The following is a 22,104-nucleotide window of genomic DNA, read 5'->3' as shown; positions in this document are numbered from 1 at the left end:
TTATACTGCTCCATATACTATGCACTGAAATGTAAGTACAATATTTATATTCCAATTGATATATTTTAAAAATATATGGTCAAAATGAGAAAGTAAGCAGCTTTTCAGTATTAATGTGCTGTGACATTTTTGTATTTTTATGTCTGATTTTGTAAGCAAGTAATTTTTAAATGTCGTGGAACTTGGGATACACAAGACAAATCAGACTCCTGAAAAGAATACAGTAGTCTGGAAAGGTTGAGAATCACTGATCTAAACTATGCCCTGCTCAGCTTGGCCTCAGTTCAGAATAAGGGTCACCCTAACCTCTAATCACACTCCTCCCTCCAGTACAAGCTAATATATATTTTTAAATATGTAAATAGAATGTAATATTTTTCATATATAATGGCTAAATCTAGAAATAACTAAACTAGATATATTAAGAGGAATAAAAGTATTGGGCTGAAATCCCAACTAAGGGAGATCCTAGGAGGTGAGGCAGATATAAGGAAGAGGGATTTTATGGAACGGGGTTTCCTCAGGGATGGTAGAAAGGGATGGAATAAAGAAGAATATAGGCTGGGAGGGAGAAAGGGAAGTTGAACAGAAAGAAAACGGGGAAAAGGAGAAGGGGCAAAAGCAGTGAAAAGGGGAGGGGACAGAGACTGGAGGAACGAAGGGCAGGGAGGGTATGGCAAATGTTTTTCCTGATTATTTTCTTTCAGTATCGTCTCCGCTAGTCTGCACTACTGGGGTTTTTTCTGCTCTGCAAAGGATTATTGGGGAGCAACTCAAGCTGGTGCTTAGAAACATTTTCTGTCAGCTACACCAGTTCTTTGTGCTGCCACGACTTTTCCTGTTTGTGCTCTGGATGATCGGATTGTTTTTTGAGATGCGTGGAAAGAAGAACTGACCTTGCTCAGAAAATACCAAGGAGTACAAAGAACCATGTCGTTGTTACCGAAATGTCGGGTCCGCCTAGCTGAGAGCCAATGACAGCCAGACAGGAATAAAGAAAGGTTGCTGTATTCTGCAGAAGAAAGGAGAGTTCTGTACCTTGGTACAAAAAACTCTACTCCATACAAAAACCAAGAATCTTTTATACACACACACACACACAGGCTTTGGTCGTGTTAGTATTTGACTGGTGGTTAGCAAACCCTGCACTTCTGCAATCTGCTCAGCAAACACCAGTTTAGGACCAGCTTCAACTGCCTCAAGACTGATAAGGAAAGACAGTTCAAAAGTTCAGGCTACTGTGTCCGTGAGATATCCAATTTCCCCTAATGGTTGCCAGCTATTTTAAGGCTACTAGCTGTTAGGGGGTCACTGCTGACTGTCACAGTCCCCCCTTTGGGCCTGATAATCCAAATTGTCAGGCCCCTTACGCAATTTGCGATCAAGCTGGAGAGAGAGATATTGTGTTCTCCTACGGACAGTAGAGCCCTTAGTAACAGTACTTCACAAACATTTTGCACATTGCAACATTACCCAAACAACACATAGAAAGAAAATAAAGAAAATAACCCATTTGATAATTTTACGGAAAAGGCCAGTAAACCATGACCCAAGGTCTGGGAGGAGGTCCTCAAAATTAAGGGTATGATCAAGAGATACGGTGTGGAAAACAACAGCTGCATCTTTGATGGCCTGCAAATCCTCCTCAATTAAACCAGAGCGATTAATATAAAAACAGCATTTTTCCCCAATGCGAGCACAGGCCCTCCCCCACTTCAGCATTCATGGCATCTAGCACATGCCTATTTTGCCGTGTTACTTCTGCTATGTCATCAATTTCTCATAACTTTTGGAAAGCATCCAAGGAGGCATTAGCTGCTTTTTCAAGTTCTGCAGAAATGTTTACCACTGCCCTTTCCAGCTCCGCCACCCCCAGTCCAGGAATAAGTCCACGTATAAAGGAATGAAATCCCATTTGCCTGATTACTAGGGGGTTGTCGGCACGTTTAACCCGAGCCACTTTCAAGGGTGTGAAGAGCTTGTGAGAGTAAGTCCCCAGGTTGAGGATTTGGCATGAGTCCAGTGTGGTGTTTACTTGAACGTCTGGTAATACTCTGGCCACACCACACCGGCCATGCCAACCCGGCGGGAGAGCTTTATAAGCATTATGGCCACAAATAAAATATAGACCGGGGCTCTGTAAATAAAGGGTGAGGGAGCTTCCTGCTACTTGGTGGCGCCAATCTATACTAACATCTCGATGTTTGGAGTTGCCAAATACCCTGCCCCGGCACCGCCAATGGGATGCATTCAAATGTCCCATGTTGTGGGTGTTGTTTAAGATAGCCCCACAGTACGTAACAGCAAACAAATGTTATGTAAAGCTTACTAGCGCCCCCCGGCATTCAGAGATTTTTACAAGGCATGAGTGAGGTGATAAAATGCCAGAGGAGACATCCATATAATATGCATGGGTCTCATTTATGGGACCCAAGGGAAGAAATGAAGGAAACCACTCCCCTTGATAACGTTCGCCTGTCAATTTCACAATATAGGCCTTTTGAAACTGGCAGGGAAGTCTCTGGGTGACTACACCAAATTTAAGGGATAAAAGGTTCCATTTCTAACACTAAACCTAAGGGTTTGATCACAGGCTTGTAAGGGGATGTAACCCAGGTCCTTCCTGGTCCCATCAACAGCCTCAAAACATAGGGCCAACTTATACCCAAACCCAAGGATATCGAAGAGAGGGACCCCTTGGGCCTCCCAACTATGATACCAAACCTCAGACATTTTCCCATACTTATCAGACTGGTATTCTCCTTTCCACCACCACTCAGCTTTCCGCACCACTTGTAGGGAAAGAGTTTCAGAGAGGTTTAAAGGTGTAGCCCACAGTCCTACTCCTTCCTCAGAATGAGTTCAGTGACACAACCAACAGTCAGACAAGTGTCCCAACATGACCAGTCGCTGAAGAGGTTTAGCCACTGGTTGCGGGTTAGCTTGTACAAGGGGCAGGCTCAGAAATAATAGCCACCGCAGCACCGACTGAGAACCCATAGTCACAAAGTCTCATGATTTTGTTCGTCAGAACAAAAGCTTTAGTCCCTCGAGAAGTTCAGTTTTCCAGGTATTGTCTGCTTCTGGCTCTTCCAGGTCGCGGTGGGAAGAGCTGGCGGTACTCCCTCGAAGTCCGATGTCGTCTGCTTCTGGCCTCAGCCTAGGGGCTAGCTTGATTAGGGTGTGGTGGATCCAGGTATCCCGTTCCCTTACTTGAATTGCAGTGTGGGAGGTAAGAAGGACTTGAAAAGGGCCAGCCCACCGGGGTTGGAGAGGCTCAATTTTCCACTCTTGTACATAGACCCAATCCCCTGGCTGGATCCAATGAGCAGGTACATCAGCAGGTAAGGACTGAAATTGGGCTGCATACCTGTGAAGAGACATGAGAGTATTTTGGAGGGAAACAGTATCTGGTCAACTCCTCTTCCCCCCAGGTGGCTAAATCAGTCAAAGGTCCTAGATCAGCAAACCTGGTGTATGGCCTGCCAAATAAAAGTTCAAAAGGTGAGAGACCAAGCCGACCTCTAGCGGCAGTTTGAACTGCCAAGAGGGCCAAAGGCAGAGCCTGAAGCCATTTTAACCCAGTCTGTGCACATATTTTGGAGAGCTTAAGCTTTAAAGTTTGGTTCATTCTTTCCACTTGCCTAGAAGATGGTGGTCTCCAAGGAGTATGTAGAAGCCAGGTGATACCTAGGGCCTTTGCAATCTATTGAATAACCTGGGCAGTGAAATGAGTCCCTTGATCAGAGTCAATAGACCTAGGAGGACCAAACCTAGGAATAATATGGTTCAATAAGGTTTTCCCCATTTCCAAGGCAGTTGCTCGTCTAGTCGGGAATGCTTCGGTCCAGCCAGTCAATTGGCATACAATTACAAGAAGATACTTGTAGCCTGGGCACTTGGGCATCTCTGAGTAATCAATTTGGAGCCGTTCAAAGGGCGTATATGCCCATAACCTTGCTCCAGGAGGCCTTTTGGATCCCCCCTTGGATTGAATTTTGCACAAATGTCACAAGTGAAAAGGACTCTTTTAGCTTCCTGGAATACCCTAGGGGCATACCAAAGTCTGTTCACAATAGCTGCCATGGCCTCTGCTCCGCCATGTGTTTCTTGGTGTAGTTTAAATAGGGCAGGCCGCAGAGCAGCCCAGGGCAAGGCTCTTCTCCCATCAGGTAGCTGCCACTCCCCCCTTGGTGTCTTAGTGGCCCCTACATCTTCCCAGTGACTAACCTCTGATGGTTCAGGGACAAATGGGACCGGTGTTGATGGGGGAGAGGGTGCGAGCACCATTTGGTTGGTAATATAAGGTTGTAGGGAGGCCGCTTTTGATGCTGCATCAGCCAATCGGTTCCCACGGATGGTGGGATCATTTCCCTTCTGGTGGGCATGAACATGAATAATGGCAATCTCGGATAGCAGGTGCACGGCCTTTAATAGAATAAAAAGAATTAAGGGCCCATGTGCTGTTTTAGTGCCAATGGAGAGAGTGCCAGAGTTGGCCCGTGGCATGGCAAATGCCAAAAGCATATTTCGAATCAGTATAGATGTTTACAGACTGACCTGCTGCCAGCTCACATGTTTGGGTGAGGTCTACCAATTCTGCTGCCTGGGCTGAGGTGGAGGGTCCCAGGAGTGCAGACTGTAATACCTCAATCTGGGTAGATACTGCAAATCCAGATATTCGTTGGCCCTCCACGACCCGTGCTGAGCCATCTGTATACAGTTCCAGGTCAGCATTTGGAATGGGCACATCTGAAAGATCTGGTTGAGGTTTTTCCTGGTAATGCACTACTTGAAGACAATCATGTGAAGGCTTATGATCGTTGTCCGAAAAAGGTAAAAGGGTCACAGGGTTCAAGGTATGGCATTGCTCAATCTTCAAATTGGTTCTGGACAATAAAGAAACTTCCAAATAGGTCAGTCTCTGAGAGGTTAAATGTTGAGTGCCCTTTTGGACTAGCAGTAGTTGGACCACATGTGGGGTCTGTAGGACCATCGGATGGCCTAAAGTAACTTTCTCTGCTTGGGGTACCAGAAGGCCAGCAGCAGCCATCGCCCGAAGGCAACTAGGAAAGCCTTGTGCCACCGGATCCAATTATTGTGAATAGTAGGCCACAAGTCGTTCCTTGGGCCCAAAAGTCCCAAGGAACAGGACACCCGAGGCCACCCCTAGTCGCTCATGCACACAGAAGATGAAGGGCTTCCGATAATCGGGGAGCCCAAGGGCTGGGGCTGAGGCCAAGGCTGTTTTAACCTCCTGAAAGGCTTTGATAGCTCCAGAATTCCAGTGCAGGGGCTCCTCGGCATCATGGGTTATCTGCTCATAAAGGGGCTTTGCCATTTCTCCAAAACCTTGAATCCAAGAACGGCAAAATCCTGCAAGGCCTAAAAATCCCCGCATTTCACTTTTAGTCTCTGGCCGTGGGATGTTAAGGATTGACTGGATACGGGCACTAGATAGAGCTCAATGTCCTGGGGTCAGTACATGGCCGAGGTAGGTTACCTGGTCCTTGGCAAACTGAAGCTTAGAAGGGGACACTTTATGTCCCTTATCTACCAAGCAATTTAGCAAGTAAATATTGTCTGTTTCGCATGTTACCTGATCAGGAGAACAAACCAGGACGTCATCCACATTCAAGAGATAAGTGGACCCACCAGGTAGCTTAATATCAGCTAAATCGCGTGTCAGGATAGAGGAGAAAATGGTTGGTGATTCAACATATCCTTGTGGTAGCTGAGTCTAGGTCAGTTGTTCTGCCCTCCCGGGCTCTGGATCCGTCCATGTAAATGCAAAGATATCCCAGCTGTCTCGATCTAGGGGAATACTGAAAAAGGTATTACACAAGTCTATTACTGAATAGCAAGCAGTACCTGCTGGAATGGCAGTCAGGATAGTGTGAGGATAGGTACCACGTTGTGTCTAGCCTGAACGACTTTATTCACTGCACGCAAGTCCTGGACAAATCGGTATACTGGTTTTCCCTCTGGATCCATGTCAGGTTTTCTGACTGGCAGAATGGGGGTATTGAAAGGAAACTTGGTGTGAACTAGCACTCCCAACCCAGGAATGTGTTGATAAGGTTCTCGAGGCCTAGCAGAGCTTCTTGGGGGATGGGGTACTGACGAATTCGAGGAATTACAATGCCTGGCTTCAAGATTATATGCACTGGTTCTGTCCGGAGAGTGCCCAAGTCTGTTTTTAAAGTGCTCCATAGGGAGGCTTTTACCTCCTGTCTGAGTCGCTCGGGTAGGATCGGGTCTGCAGGCAGGATCGAGTCCTCTGAAGCCTGAGTCAGAACAGCACACAGCTGGGGAAGTTGATTTTGAGGTAACCGGAGAATGATCTTGTCATCTGAAAAAAAGATCTGAGCATGCAATTTACACAACAGGTGTCTGCCCAAGAGGCTAACTGGGGAATCCGGAGCTAGCAAAAAGGCATGGGAGGCGGAGACACCAGAGATTTCCACAGTAGCCTCCTGCAACACAGAACAGTCAAATGACTTTCCGCCTATACCCGTTACCGGAATACTTTTATTCATGAGGCTTCCCTTCTTCGGCTTGACAGTAACAGTGGAGAGGGCAACCCCAGAGTCCAGAAGACAAGAATAAATGGTTCCTCCCAAAGCTGGAAGGATCTGGGGGTCATTGGAGGAACAAACATAATATGTGCTGCTGCCGAATGAAAGATTATGGAATGTGATATTGCTGTTATGTACAGCTTTTAAATGTCATTTTAAGTTATGGTCTAGTCATATAGAAAAATCCTGAGTGTGAAGTTTTTCTAAAAAAGCGAAACCTGATTAGAAAATTTGCAGTCCATATTTTCATAGATGAATTATGAAAACACAGTAAGAGATTTAACAGAAATACAAACTACCTCAGAGCAAATACTATCAGTATAACACAACATGCAATAACCATTTACTATAACTAATTCAGCTTTATTGCAGATACTATAAATGTAACATGATGACATCTTGCATAAAGATACAGACAGAGTAAGAAGCTAACTGTCTGAAGTACAATTGTTCAGTATATTAGCATCATAAGGCTTAGGATATTCATTTATTAATTGATACTATTTTAAGTTTTTGTTCCTTGATTTACATTACTCTGCTGTAAAATATACAAACTCCAGAACTGAATAACTGGCTTGTAGAATTATTAATTGTGCTCAGTCATAATTCTGAATAAGATACTAATTATTAAAATGTGTTTGGATACAATGCAAGAATATTTTTCATTTGGTTGATATGTAATGTAATTGAGCAGTTTTTATTTTTGAAAACTGAACTGGAAAATTCATGCAGTGTAAACTGTTTCCATGTTCTAATACAGTGGTGGGCAAACTTTTTGGCCTGAGGGCCACAACTGGGTATGGAAATTGTATAGCAGGCCATGAAAGCTCACGAAATTGGGGGTTGGGGTGTGGGAGGGGTGAGGACTCTGGCTGGGGGTGCGGATTCTGGGATGGGGCCAGAAATGAGTTCAGGGTATGGTAGGGGGTTCTGGGCTGGGACAGAGGGTTGGGGTGCAGGGTGGGGGTGAGGGCTCTGGCTGGGTGCCTGGGCTCTGAGGTAGAGCTGGAGATGAGAGGTTGGCAGTGCAGGAAGGTGCTCCAAGCTGGGACTGAGGGGTTTGGCGGGCGGGAGGGGGATCAGGGCTGGCTCAGGGGGTCAGGGATGCAGATTCTGGGCAGCACTTACCTCAAGCAGCTCCTGGAAGCAGCGGCATGTCCCTCCTCTGGCTCCTATGCTGAGGCATGGCCAGGCGGCTCTGTGCGCTGCCCCATCCACAGGTGCCACCCCTGCAGCTCCCACTGACTGCGGTTCCCAGCCAATGGGTGCTGCGGGTGCCGCACTTGGGGCAAGGGCAACGTGTGAGCCCCCTGGCTGCCCCTACGCATAGGAGCCGGGGCGGGGAGACATTCCGTTGCTTCTGGGAGCCAGGCAAACCCCCAACCTCACCCCCCCAGCTAGAGCGCCAGAGTTGGGCAAGCCCCGGACCCCACTCCCCAGTAGGAGCTCGAGGGCCGGATTAAAATGTCTGAAGGGCCGGATGTGGTCCCCAGGTCGTAGTTTGCCCACCCGTTCTAGTAGCTGCAAATATTTTTTTAAAATAGGCTGTCTTGTTTTTTGACTATTACAAAACTGTATTTAAGCAACTGGGCATATGCATAGCAATCAAACTTTAAAAAGCTAACATAGTGAAGTATGTTTTACCATCCTTCATCACAAATGTTTTCTCACTAATTTATGGTCTTTGAGGTAATCTTACAAAATAAAGATTAAAAGTCTCTTGCATGTAACCAAGAATGCTTATTTAGTGAAAGTAATAAGATATTCCGGGTAAGCTTGAATGTCATTAAATATGACAAACATCGATGGATTTGTCTTATTGTCAGTCACACTATCGAACAGATCTGTAGGATCAGTGTTGCTTTTTGATGGTGGTGCAATTATTCCTTTTTGTCCAGCACAATATTCTCCAACGAGGACTCGGGCCAGGTACATGTATTTTTTCCCATTTGCATCTGGTTTTGAGTAGGTATCATGGGCAGAATAACTGGCACTGACAGCAAAGTAGGTTCCATTCCCATAGTATGCAGCTGTGATCAGAAAGAGAAAGATTTTAGAAATTTTCATGAGCAACCATCATTTGTCTTTCACTTTTCTATATCCAAGATGCCTACAACCTTCACCAAACCTTGCCATGAATAAAAAAAAAAAAATGACATCTGGGATTGGAATGGTGCTGTAGCTCTAATTTCAGACTTATTTGGCAGGGAGCCTTTTATCAATGTCAAGTGTGATAATATCGAGCTGGCAGTTTATCACTTAGCTCCAGGTTCTTTTCTCACTGTGGAGCTGCTGCAGGACATTACACACACTCTCTCTGTTTATCCTCTGTGGAATCTCTTTCACACTACAATTTAATAGATTGGTGTTACAGATGTCATGACTGCAGTGGCACCATGTTTCTTGCACTGGGGCCCATTCCTTCTTACTGATATCTGGAGAAAATTGCTAAAACAAATAGTATTTCATAAGCAGAATGGGCATGAAGTGCACAGATATCAAATATGCCTTGAATATATTGTTAATAACGATACACCTTCCAGCCCTTAAATCAGGAAAGTGATCTCTCCATTGAGTATACAAACAAGGTTAGAACATAAGAATGGCCATATTGGGTCAGACCAAAGGTCCATCTAGCCCAGGATCCTGTCTTCTAACAGTGGCCAATGCCAGGTGCCCCAGAGGGAATTAACAGGTAATCATCAAGTGATCCATCCGGTCACCCATTCCCAGCTTCTTGCAAACAGGCTAGGGACACCATCGCTGCCCATCTTGGCTAATAGCCATTGATGGATCTATCCACCATTAACTTATCTAGTTCTTTTTTGAACGCTGTTACAGTCTTGGCCTTCACAACACCCTCTGGCAAGGTGTTCTACAGGTTGATTGTGCGTTGCGTGAAAAAATACTTCCTTTTGTTTGTTTTAAACTTACTGCCTATTAATTTCATTTGGTGACCACCACTTCTTGTGTTATGAGAAGTAAATAACACTTCCTTATTTACTGTCTCCACACTCGTCATGATTTTATAGACCTCAATCATATCTCCCCTTAGTCAGCTCTTTTCCAAGCTGAAAAGTCCCAGTCTTATTAATCTCTCCTCATATGGCAGCTGTTTCATTGTTACAAGCCGAGGTTACAAAATGTACCTTTGTCCACCCCACCTCTGCTTGCTCACAATAGAAGATCAACAATCCTCATCTTAAATGTCTGAGGCATGTCTAAGGAATCACAGATAAATTGAAATTGGAAGCTCTCTTCCACTAGGAATAAGAAATTGGTTGGGTCTGCACACTTTCTAGTCAGATTTCAAGGAAATTTGAGTATTTTAACTAAGTGATTCTATAAAAATGTTTCTCCTTGTAAGTTCAAGCAAACTAGACTAATAGAAGGTCAAAGCAAACTTTTAAACAAGTGTTTTGATGTGTTAAACTAGCCCATTTAAATCAAACCCTAGACAAAGTGCATTTTTACATCTTGCAGAATGACCTGAAGATTGAGAAATGTATTAGAAATACTGAAGACCTGACAACTGTTGATTATATATCTATGGGGTTCTGGGTGAATTAATAAAAACATGTTGATTGGTTACAAACAACTGTGTCCTGATCTGAGACACACTGTCAAAGATAAAAGTAGACCTGAGAAGAATTGTCTAGGTGGAGAGGAGAGCAGATGCTGCATACTCTCCAAGGCTAATGCATCAGCCACATTCCCCAGACCTTTGAGAGACACTTTCTGTTTCAAACACAATGCCTCCTAGAGCTTCCATTGGAGCAGTGAGTCATTAGCTAAAACAGGCACAGCAGAACACTGAAGATGAGCATATTAAACTACACTGAGCTTCTGCAGACAACTATATTCATTCACAGACGGGCAAAGCAGCCTAATTCTCCCTTTACCCTCACCCATAAGGAATCTGAGTCCAATCCCAGCTTTTGAAACCTCCTACTACATACACACTCACCCCAAACACATAGCAACTATCAGCTGCCTAAACTCTCCTCCTATAATCTCTCCACACCAGAAAAATAAACCACAAAGACCCACCCATCCCACTCTCAACACAGTCCTGCAAATCCTAGATAAATACACAGGCAAGAACTACTTCCAGCCCCCACGAGGTACTCAGCTTCCAAGTGTCATCTACCGGGAAATTGGGTAGGATTGTAAGGGTTAGATATTATCAGTACATCATACTGAAAACAACAGGCAAATATTAGAGCTACATGTCATAGCCATGTGAGATGCTCTATTTGTCCACAGTGAACATTATTTAAAAAAAAAAACAAAAAAAACCCCAGTATTTGCCAACAGCATTTTCCAGACAGCAGTACCTGAGATACCACTTTATTCTGACACCTTGAACAGAAAATAAATCAGATGTATGGTAGGTTGGCAAATGTTATCTTTTAATGGTTATCTCTGTATCTCTATCTTAGGTGTAACTAGTGCACCAATCAATATGGAAAATGAGGGGTATTTCCTGGAAGAAGGCAGAGATGGGGGGTTTTGAAAATGGGAAACGAACAAGGAGTTTCTGGAGGGACACTGGAGCTTATAAGGGAAGCAGAGACAGAAAGATGGATGATCTGACACAATATTGTCAGTTATACAGAAGTAATAGTATTGTCTCTCAGTACTTTATAAAACTGGGGGCCAGTGAGAAGACTCTGGAACAAGACATCTAGAGAATCTCCCTGCAGAATTCCTCCTCTATCATTTTGTTTTGAGGAGTGGGGTTCACCCCTACAGAACAGACTGTGGGGCTCATTTCCATTTTTGGCCAATCCAGGTCAGGTCCTCCCCCAGCTCCCTGGCAGCACAGATCCATTAGAACTGCTTCACCAGGGACTCAGTCTGATCACAGTTGTCCCCATACCAAAAAGAACATTTAGCACTATGCTGTATTATCTTTTCTGATTAACCTTTACAGGACCAAATGGACAAATTACTTATACGCTCCCAGCCAATTCACAAATCTTTCTGATCTGCCATTCTCCACCCCTTTCCATTCTGCAAAGGAGGTTTATCCTTCTTGAATGTGGCAGGTGTGAGATCTACCTGTGAAGGGAGACAATCCAGACTGATATAAATAGAAGATGAATGCATCCACTAACCAGACTGTGATGGGGCTGTCAGCAAAACAACTAGTTTAACTTTTAAAGTAACACTGTCTCATAAAAGCACCTTGCTGATTCTAGGCTCACAAGAGAACTTAATCAGTTGATCACATTTGAATTTTATTTTATGTTGGATGCACACATGTATCTTTGATGCACTATTTGGCATATACAAAAAGAGGGCTGGTAGTTGAAACTCCCGAGGTCTATTTTCAGTTCAGTTATCGGTCCCTTGGCAAGATGCTTAACCTCTTTATGTCATGGTTTCCCCATCTATAAAACGAGGATAATACTTCCTTGCTTTACATGGGTGGTACAGGAGCCTAAATGCATTAATGTTTGTCAAGTGCTCTGAGATCTTCTGATGAAAGGAAGTGCAGAAGTGTTAAGAATCATTATTGTATTATTACTTCTAAAGCTGAGTCATGACTGCAGTGGAGCACAGCTGAGGCAAATACAGAATACAACTTATGTACAGAAAGGAATAGTCTCCAGGGCCAATAAGGAATCACTGTGCATCTGAGGCATGTGTATATAGACGGCATGATACTGTTACACCTTGTCATCCTATTTTATCCCCTGCGTAAGAAAGCAACATGCTTTAAATTTCATATTACCATTCATTCCGGCGTAACTGCGATTAAATCCTTTATTATTAATAATGGTTAATGAGCCACTTGTTGTTCCATGAAATAGACGCCTCTCATTATTTGTATTGCCATTTTTGGAATCCATCTCCTGCTTTTTTATCTGGTAGGTCTGCCAGTAGAATGGATTTTGTATCCTTTCAATCTACAACGTTAGGAAAATGAAATATGATTGATAATGACCAAAACCCTTGGCATCAAATCAGAAAAACATGATTAATTACAAAGGGGCATTTTCTAGCCCCATTTACACTGATATTTCTCTTGAGTAACTCCATTAAACAATGTACTTTCTCCAAATTGACATGGGTTTAACTGATTGTGTGACTGGCATTGATTGTGTCATTGTGATTAGTTATGACAGAGGCAGCACTAGGTATTCCATGAAATAGAAGCTTCTCATTGTTTGTGCTGCCATTTTTGGTATCCATCTCCTGCTTCTTTACTAGGTAGGCCTGCCAGTAGTAAGGATGTTGTATGCTCTCAATCTACAAAGTTAAAAAATGAGACACGATATTGATAATGACCAATATCTGCAATTAAACCAGATTGATATTGGCATCACTTGAGAGCAACACCTGGCCCACAAGGTGATACAAAATATTTTGCTTTCAGAGCCTCATTCTGTGACTGATATATCATTTTTATAGTTGGTTAACAGGAATACAAAATATTTAGAATGTGCAGTAAGAGAAGTAGTAGTTACAAAAATAACATATCCATTTAGGAAAAGGTTAATTAGTTAGATTCTCTCTGTATCATTTCACTGCTGTCCCATATCTTTTATACATCTTCAGTGAGGTGCTAGCTTTCAAATGGCATGTTGCTGTAGTTAAAATATATCAAAATATGATGGGGAGATCACCAGTTTTAGTGCATGTTGTTACTGTCTTGCTATTATATGATGATGTGGTAGCTTCTTGTGATGATCAGCATGCAACAAAAGGAAAAGAGTAGAGACCAGCCATGAAGTGTATCTGAAAGGAAACAGTGTCCCACCAGGCCTATAGCCAGCTAAATAAGTGTATGCATGTGTGTATTAGCAATGTGGTAATCTGTGTAGCAGAACATCCCAATCTATCGCCATCATTTAGACTTGAGCAGGATGGCGCATCTGTACCGATGTAACAATTATTATAACTGGTAGGTCTAAAGTCCTGCTTCGGGACATGTTAGAAGATTTAAGGTATTTCAAAAGAGGGATTTTGCATAAAATTAAATGATTATGTATTGTTTATCTGTCTTTTCTCCTCAGCAAGTGGAGAAGAAACTGGCAGCATTTGGTCTGGAAAAGAGAAGGAGACGGCCAGTGGGCAGAACATCTTTTATAGGAGAGGAAGTGGAAAGGTACCTTCTCCTATTGTTCATTAAGATTCTTTTTGTAGATCCTTAATATTCTCCCAAATCATCAAGCTAGCAGGTTGTTTGCACACACCAGTAGGTAAGATGTTGGCTTTATCTACACTAGCAATTTTCCTGAAGTCTCCCATCTTTGTAGTACCACTGGTGCAATTGCATTGCTGGCAATAACAGTGGAAGTGCTAGAGCAGACAAGGTGCTGGCAGCCAGTGTTTTAAACACCATGGGCCAGATTTTTAAAGACATTTAGGCTCATAAAGATGTAGACAGGAGCCGAGTGGGATTTTAAAAGGTACTTAGGTGTCTAACTCCCATTGATTTCAACCACTAGGGGCCTATCTGAATTTTTAGGCACCTAAATACACTTCTCCCTCGATATAACGCGGTCCGTGGGAGCCAAAAAATCTTACCGCGTTATATCCAGAGGTATATATATCCAGAGGCTCCAGCTGCTGCGGGGAGCCCTGGGCCCTTTAAATCACCACTGGCAGTGGGGCTTGGGCAGCACTTTAAACGGCTCGGGGCTACCCGCAGCAGCTGGAGCCTCTGGCCCTTAAAATCCGCACCCGAGCCTGGCTGCCGGAGCCCTGGGGCTCCGGCAGCTGGGCTCGGGCGGGGATTTAAAGGGCCCAGGGCTCCCCACTGCTTTACCGCATTATATCCGAATTCATGTTATATCAGGTCGCGTTATATCTGGGTAGAGATGTACCTTTAAAAATCTGACCCCATGTTGCCTAGACTTGCTCTCAGCAGGGTTAGACTACATGGTGATTATAACCCCAGCAACCGTCTATAGTATGCTCCCACTGGCAGAGCTGCACGTAATGCAGTAGGGAGACATTTTAGGAAAAAAGCTAGTGTAGATATAATGGTAGCAACCGTCTTCATGGTCAAGTCCCTTTTTATTATATTTTTTGTAAGGAATTTCCTGTGTGTAGTAATCTCTAGTGTGCAGTTAGCTCTTAAAGAAGCACAGCAGTGGAACCAATTAGAGGAGCTATTGGGTCTTGCTTTTCTTGACTAGTTACACCTAGAAAGCTCTCAGAAGGAATCTGGAGGTTCCAGGGGAAATCTCCACGAAGCATCTCAAGTTTCTGAAAGGGGAATGCTGGCCACTCTCTAAAAGGGAATAGGGGAGGGGCCATCAACCAACTCATAAAGATTCTAGAGAGGAGAGATGATCTCCTAAATTCTTTTGATAGATGCTAGCAGACTGATGAGCTTCCCTCCCAAGAAGACCTGTCACAGGAGATCAGGACCCAGATATTCAGCTGATATAAACCAGCATCATTTCATTGGCTTCAATGAAATGAAGCTGATTTACACCAGAAGAGGTTCTGGTCCGAGATGTAGGGTGGAAGAAAGATAGTGCTGATGTCTTTCCATCACCAGCCTCCATTCTCAGCACTGTCTTGAGAAGATTTGTTCTGAGAAGCAGTTTCACTGTAAGGTTGGGCAGACTGACTTTGCTAGACTTCCGAAAGCTGGTGCTATATCTGTCATAGCTTAGCTTCTTTTTTGAGCTTCCTTCTCCAAAGCAATAATAGGATCTCTCTCTCTCTATAATAAATACAAACAGACTAGGAAAGGATGTTCTTCACTATGTCTGCTCATGGTTGGAAGGTGAAGCTAGACGAATTCAGACTGGAAAGAAGGCATATATTTTTAATGGCAAGGGTAATTAACAAATGGAACAATTTACCACTTGTCCTGGTGGAGTCTCTATCACTCACAACTTTAAAATCAAGATTGGATGTTTTTTAAAAAGATCTGCACTTGTTCAAAATGAATTATTTTGAGGAAGTTCTATGGCCTGTTTTACACAGGTGGTCAGACTAGATGCTCAGAATGATCCTTTCGGATCTTGGAATGTACAAATCTATTAATCATTCCTCTCCTATCAAGGAACTGTCCAAATTTTAGAAATCTAAATCAACTCTTCATCCACTCTTCGTTATCTAATCTAGTGCCAGTCACCAAGATATCTAGGCTCAGAAACCAGGCCAGCATTTTACCTTATCAATTTTGAATGCTGAACACGTCTGTTGAAACTTCATCTGAACATCTTGATATTCTTTCATTTCTGGATGTATCTCCACCACTTTGACACGTTCTTGTTTCATATCACACCACTCTTCAGGGAGAGTTATTAACTGTTTACCTGAAAAGTAAACATTCTGTTAATATTATTTACACTACATTCCTCTGGTTATGCAGCCATATGCCTTATTACAAATCCTTTCTGAAAGTAGAACACCCATTTATTATCCAATCTCTAATTAATGCCATTCTTTGTCAAGAGAATGCATAATCCATGGCTTCTGGGTCAGATTTACAGATGCACCCAGGCTGCTTTCCACCCTTCTGGCAGTTCAAAGCAGCCATAAACCTATCTTAGCGAGACATCCGAAGATTCACAGGTAAAAACAAACGAAGGCTGTCAGACCAAAGGTCCATCTAGCCTAGTATCCTGTTTTCCAACAGTGGCCAATGCCAGGTGCCCCAGAGGGAATTAACAGAACAGGTAATCATCAAGTGATCCATTCCTTGTCGCCCATTCCCAGCTTCTGGCAAACAGATGCTAGGGACACCATCCCTGCTCATCTTGGTTAATAGCCATTGATGGACCTATCCTCCATGAATTGATCTGGTTCTTTTTTGAACCCTGCTATAGTCCTGGCTTTCACAACATCCTCTGGCAAGGAGTTCCACAGACTGGGCATTGTGTGAAAAAATACTTCCTTTTGTTTGTTTTAAACTTGCTGCCTATTAATTTCATTTGGTGACCCCTACTTCTTGTGTTATGAGGAGTAAATAACACTTCCGTATTTACTTTCTCCACACCAGTCATAATTTTATAGACCTCTATCATATCCCACCTTAGTTGTCTTTTTTCCAAGCTGAAAAGTCCCAGTTTTATTAATCTCGCCTCATACGGCAGCTGTTCCACACTGCTAATAATTTTTGTTGCTCTTTTCTGAACCTTTTCCAATTTCAATAAATCTTTTTTGAGATGGGGCAACCACATCTGCATGCAGTATTCAAGATGTGGATGTACCATGAATTGATATAGAGGCAATATGATATTTTCTGCCTTATTATCGATCCATTTCTTAATGATTCCCAATATTCTGTTTACTTTTTTGACTGCCGCTGCACATTGAGTGGATGTTTTCAGAGAACTATCCACCATGACTCCAAGATCTCTTTCTTGAGTGGTAACAGCTAATTTAGACCCCATCATTTTATATGTATAGTTGGGATTATGTTTTCCAATGTGCATTACTTTGCATTTAACAATGTTTAATTTCATCTGCCATTTTGTTGCCCAGTCACTCAGTTTTGAGAGATCCTTTTGTAGCGTTTTGCAGTCTGCCTGTGACTTACCTATCTTGATTAGTTTTGTATCATCTGCTAATTTTGCCACCTCACTATTTACCCCTTTTTCCAGGTCATTTATGAATATGTTGAATAGGACTAGGCCCAGTACAGACCCCTGGGAGACACCACTATTTACCTCTCTCCATTCTGAAAACTGACTGTTTATTCCTACCCTATGTTTCCTATCTTTTAACCAGTTACCAATCCATGAGAGACCATCCCTTTTATCCCATCACTGCTTACTCTGCTCAAGAGCCTTTGGTGAGAGACCTTGTCAAAGGCTTTTTGAAAATCTAAATACACTATATCCAGTGGATCCCCCTTGTCCACATGCTTGTTGACCCCCTCAGAGAATTCTAGTAGATTGGCAAGGCATGATTTCCCTTTACAAAAACCATGCTGACTCTTCACCAACAAATTTGTCTCTATCTGAGGGGTTGGAGCAAATGTGACAGAGACAAACCTACAACATCTCTATCAAGTGTTCTTTCAACTACAACACCCACCTGCTGAAGTGAAGAAACAGCCTGACAGAGCCAGAAGAGTACCCAGAAGTCACCTACTACAGGACAGGCCCAACAAAGAAAGTACCAGAATGCCACTAGCCATCACCTTCAGCCCCCAGCTTAAACCTCTCCAGGACATCATCAAGGCTCTACAACCTATCCTGAAGGACGATCCATCACTCTCACAGATCCTGGGAGACAGGCCAGTCCTTGCTTACACACAGCCCCCAAACCTGAAGCAAATACTCACCAGCAACCACACACCACACAACAAAAACACTAACCCAGGAACCTATCCTTGCAACAAAGCCCGTTGCCAACTCTGTCCACACATCTATTCAGGGGATACCATCATAGAACCTAATTACATCAGCCACACCATCAGAGGCTAGTTCACCTGCTCATCTACCAATGTGATATATGCCATCATTGCCCCTCTGCCATGTATATTGGCCAAACTGGACGGTCTCTACGTAAAAGAATAAATGGACACAAATCAGACGTCAAGAATTATAACATTTAAAAACCAGTTGGAAAACACTTCAATCTCCCTGGCCACTCGATTACAGACCTAAAAATCAAAATATTACAATAAAAAAAAAACTTCAAAAACGGATTCCAACAAGAGACTGCTGAATTAGAATTAATTTGCAAATTGGACTCCATTAAATTAGGCTTGAATAAAGACTGGGTGTGGATGGGCCATTACACAACGTAAAAATATTTCCCCATGCTTATTCCCCCCACCTCTACAGTTCCTCACATCTTGTCAATTTCTGGAAATGGACTATTTTCATTACTACTACAAATAGTTCTTTTTCTCTCCTGCTGATAATAGCTAACCTTAACTGATCACTCTCCTTATCATGTGTATGGTAACACCCATCGTTTCATGTTCTCTCTGTGTGTGTGGGCTGTAGCCCACAAAAGCTTATGCTCAAATAAATTTGTTAGTCTCTAAGATGCCACAAGTAATTCCTGTTCTTTTATCATCTTTGTTTCCAAATCTAGCACCTTTCTCAATTCTCCAGTATATGGCTGCTCAGAACTGTTAGTATTCCAGATATGTACACAAATTGCTACTTTGTTTGTCCCTTGTATATTCTCCCTACAACTCACTCATGCTAAGCTAGACACAACGTGGCCCTAAGTAACACCAAACAGCTTTCATTCACCTTCATCTTTTGAGACTCTTAGAATGACCATACTTTTCCCTATGTCATCTATGGCACGTTTGGCTTCCAGATCCACTTTATAGTTTTTATTCCAAATGGTGATGTTAATCTCTTTTTGGTTTAATGCTGCAGCATCCTCTAAGCGCAGATTTGTTAGCCTGTCAAAAGGCAGGTACCGATCCTTTTCTAGATATTGCCACTCAACTAGGTTGCTGAGAAGTTCTGCCTTAGACTGTTCTTCTTGAACTGCTCTAACTCTTTTGATCATGTGTTGAATTTCCAAGCAAGCACGTAGGACGTCTTTGGTAACACCAGATACTCGAATAAAGGGCACAGGATCCTTGCATTCCAGCTGAATAATGATGTACAGTTTCTTCTGGAGGTCTGCTAGTTCCTTATATTCCTGGTCATCAAAGCTTAAAATCCATTCATCTGAGATAGTGCTTTCATGCTGTTCCTTTAAAATCAAGTTTTTAATCCAGGATACAGCATCTTCCACATTTTTTTGGTTTTCACCACAAATCTGAAAAACAGTTCTCTCAATTTTCTTTTGCAAAACCATTGCAGGCTTTTTTTCTGTAGCCGAAGAATACTGTTTCTGTTTTCCAAAGCCGAAGAATGCTGTAATTAAGTATAAATACTTGCAGTTACTCAGTTGCTAAAATTAAATAAGGGTTATTTATGCCTCAACTTAAAAATGAACAACCAGACATCTACTTACAAGCACATTTTGACAAGAAGGACTCTGATGCAGGCATATCAGGTACATTAGCAGTACCTTCTCTTTTCTGCATGCATGCAAGGAACACACTTAGTAGTTGTGGCTGGAAGATGATAATTTTAATGTTTTTCACAATTTGAACAGATTTATCACTTGCAAAATCAACTACAGCATCCATCATGTTATTAGCTACTACTGCTGGATCAAGGCCTGCCTGACCTGTAACAAATGTAACAATACAAAAAAATACATATATTACAATGTGTTGAAAGACATTTAATACAGATATACTTTTATTCAAGCAATGGACCCATACAAAACTAGATCTTAAACATAGTGCCCAATCCTGCATTCTTTGATTCCAGTGATTTTCACTGATTTGAATGGATATTTTGGTTGATCCAGGAACGCAGAAGCAGGGCTAAGGAAGAATCAGGCCTAAAGAGATAGGGTCATATCCTATCCAAGGCCTGTTCCTGCTCCTACAGAAGTCAGAGTGGAAACTTCCATTGACTTCAGTAGCAGCAGGAATAGGCACACAGACACCTTCCAGTGGGATATCCATGAACATCAGCTGAGACAAGCATTCATGGTTCTCTAGATAGTAATATCATATGGATATTCTCAAGTTTCTAACATTAAAACATGACAGTCTTAAATCACTTGATATGGTTTTCATATTTAAGTTAACAAGAGTGATCTCCAGCTTCCTTATCATTTCAAAATCCTTGCTCTGACCTTCACTAGACATTATTTGAGTGCCCCAATGCCACAACAATTTTCTTAATATAGGAGAATCAACTTTTCAGGTATATCAAATCCCTGGAGCACTGATGTCAATGGAATCACACAGGATGAATTTGGTCTCAAGAAGGCTGATTGGTTTTAGTTTTATTTTCCAACAAAAACATAAACCTGTTCCAATAGCTGGGAAGGCAACCGACGTGTACTTCTTCAGTTCACACTCCTGGAGCACTTTGGAGACTAAAGATTTGGTATCATTCTGGGCAACAAGATGAATTATTTTTTTGCACATCAGGTTTCCTGCTTGTGTGGTTATAAAGTTATTGTGAGGTTGTGAGGCTGAAAGATGAAAGAAAATACATAAGGCGTGACAGAAAGTGATAAATTCTTTAATTATCCATAATACAAACATTTCTAAATCATCATCTTCACCTGCCTGTACTACCCTTTCCTTAAGACCCTGCATTGGCTTCCAATCTCCTTCTGCACCAGATTCAAACCCCTCATCCCTGCTTTCAAGGCCACAGCTCAGCTTCTGTCCACATCTTATCGGGCCTTACTCCTTTGCTTGCTCTGTGCACTCAGACAGCTTGGTGCAACTTGGTGCTCCACTGGTATTCAGACTCTCCTCTGTGGTTCTGTGGACTACACAGCCTCAGTCCTCTTTCAGCTCTCCCATCAGACCCAATTCCTGCAATTGCCTTTCAGTGCTAACCTACACATTTACCTCTTCCCTGACCATCTTCCCTCCAGTTATGTGTACTTAACAAACACGGAACTCGTTATTGTTTCCTGTTGGATCTTTATCTTCCATTGGTTGTATTTATCATTCTTCCATAGATTATGTCTAAAATTAGATATAAGTTCTGCTAAGGTAGGAACTTTCCTTTTTGACTTGTCTCTGAGCCATGCAGAGGATGCGGTGGGTTGCTGGTATAGGCCAGCAGCACATTGCTATTTCCTAACTTCAGAAAAATGGGTTGTATCAGAAGCACAATGTCCTCTGAGGCTTCCCCTGGGTGGTGCAGCTTATTTCATTACATATAAATATGTACCATCTAGTGCTCAGGCTATGACCAAAGGCACCATCTAACCCTTTGTATTTTGCCCTGTTTTGAAGGGTTTTACTGACACAAGAGGATGAGTCATATAGCAGAGCAGGTTCTTTTAATTTAGCATGATGCTGACATCTCTTTAGGATTTTTCTTTTGCTTTGTACTTTATTTTAACATCTCTTAAGATGTTTTACAAGCATCATATTAATTAATTAAGGCGTTGTGAGATCATGGATAAACACAAGTACAGTAGTGGGTTAATTTTCAGCAGTGGTATGCAGCCACCGCTCCCACGGCCTTCAGTGGAAACAGTGGGTGCTCAGTACCTCTAGAAAGCAGATCACAAATGCTGTATTTATACCTAGCTGAGCACATTCTGCTTCAACCTGTGATCCAGCACCTGCCAGAATTGCCTTAGAGACACCTAAAATAAGAAAAGCAGTATTAGTTTGACAAATCAAATAAATGAAGAGTAGTCTTAAAGTCTCACCTAGGTCAATGAGACCAAGTACACAATATCTCTCACATCTGATAATAGTATAGGCCAAGATTTTTAAAAAATAGAAGCCTACATCAGATGCCTGTCAAGGCATTTGCCTGATCTTCAGAAGTGCTGAATATCTAACAGTTTCCAATGAGGTCAAATAAAACTGTTACTTCCTTATAGATAAGTCCTATAAAATGTAATAGGGATGAAATCAATAACTTGATTTATAAATATTATAAAGCTTATAATATTTAAAAGAAATATTTACTTCCTATGTAATGTTTAAACTTCATACAGACTGTAACAGGGTCAGGATGGCTTGCCTCTT

The 22,104-nt window shown here is 42.4% G+C and overlaps 1 protein-coding gene across 3 annotated transcripts in view; it reads right to left on the bottom strand.

Moving 5' to 3' along the window:
* Positions 1–7,787: 7,787 nt before the first annotated feature.
* Positions 7,788–22,104, bottom strand: part of PARP14 (poly(ADP-ribose) polymerase family member 14) — a 52,072-nt gene continuing 37,755 nt past the window's right edge. For all 3 annotated transcript variants that reach the window (XM_030580722.1, XM_030580721.1, XM_030580723.1), the window contains 7 exons: positions 21,651–21,713; positions 20,406–20,573; positions 19,491–19,709; positions 18,770–19,390; positions 15,723–15,868; positions 12,319–12,493; positions 7,788–8,608 (listed from right to left, as the gene is read on the bottom strand). In XM_030580722.1, the coding sequence (XP_030436582.1) occupies positions 8,319–8,608; positions 12,319–12,493; positions 15,723–15,868; positions 18,770–19,390; positions 19,491–19,709; positions 20,406–20,573; positions 21,651–21,713 (1,682 nt within the window). In that variant the 3' untranslated portion in view covers positions 7,788–8,318. The remainder of the gene's footprint in view (positions 8,609–12,318; positions 12,494–15,722; positions 15,869–18,769; positions 19,391–19,490; positions 19,710–20,405; positions 20,574–21,650; positions 21,714–22,104) is intronic.

This window comes from Gopherus evgoodei, chromosome 11, assembly GCF_007399415.2.
Source record: "Gopherus evgoodei ecotype Sinaloan lineage chromosome 11, rGopEvg1_v1.p, whole genome shotgun sequence".
In the NCBI taxonomy this organism is placed as follows: Eukaryota; Metazoa; Chordata; order Testudines; family Testudinidae; genus Gopherus; species Gopherus evgoodei.
The sequence above is the reverse complement of the archived record's forward strand: the minus strand, read 5'-3'. Positions and strand labels throughout refer to the sequence as shown.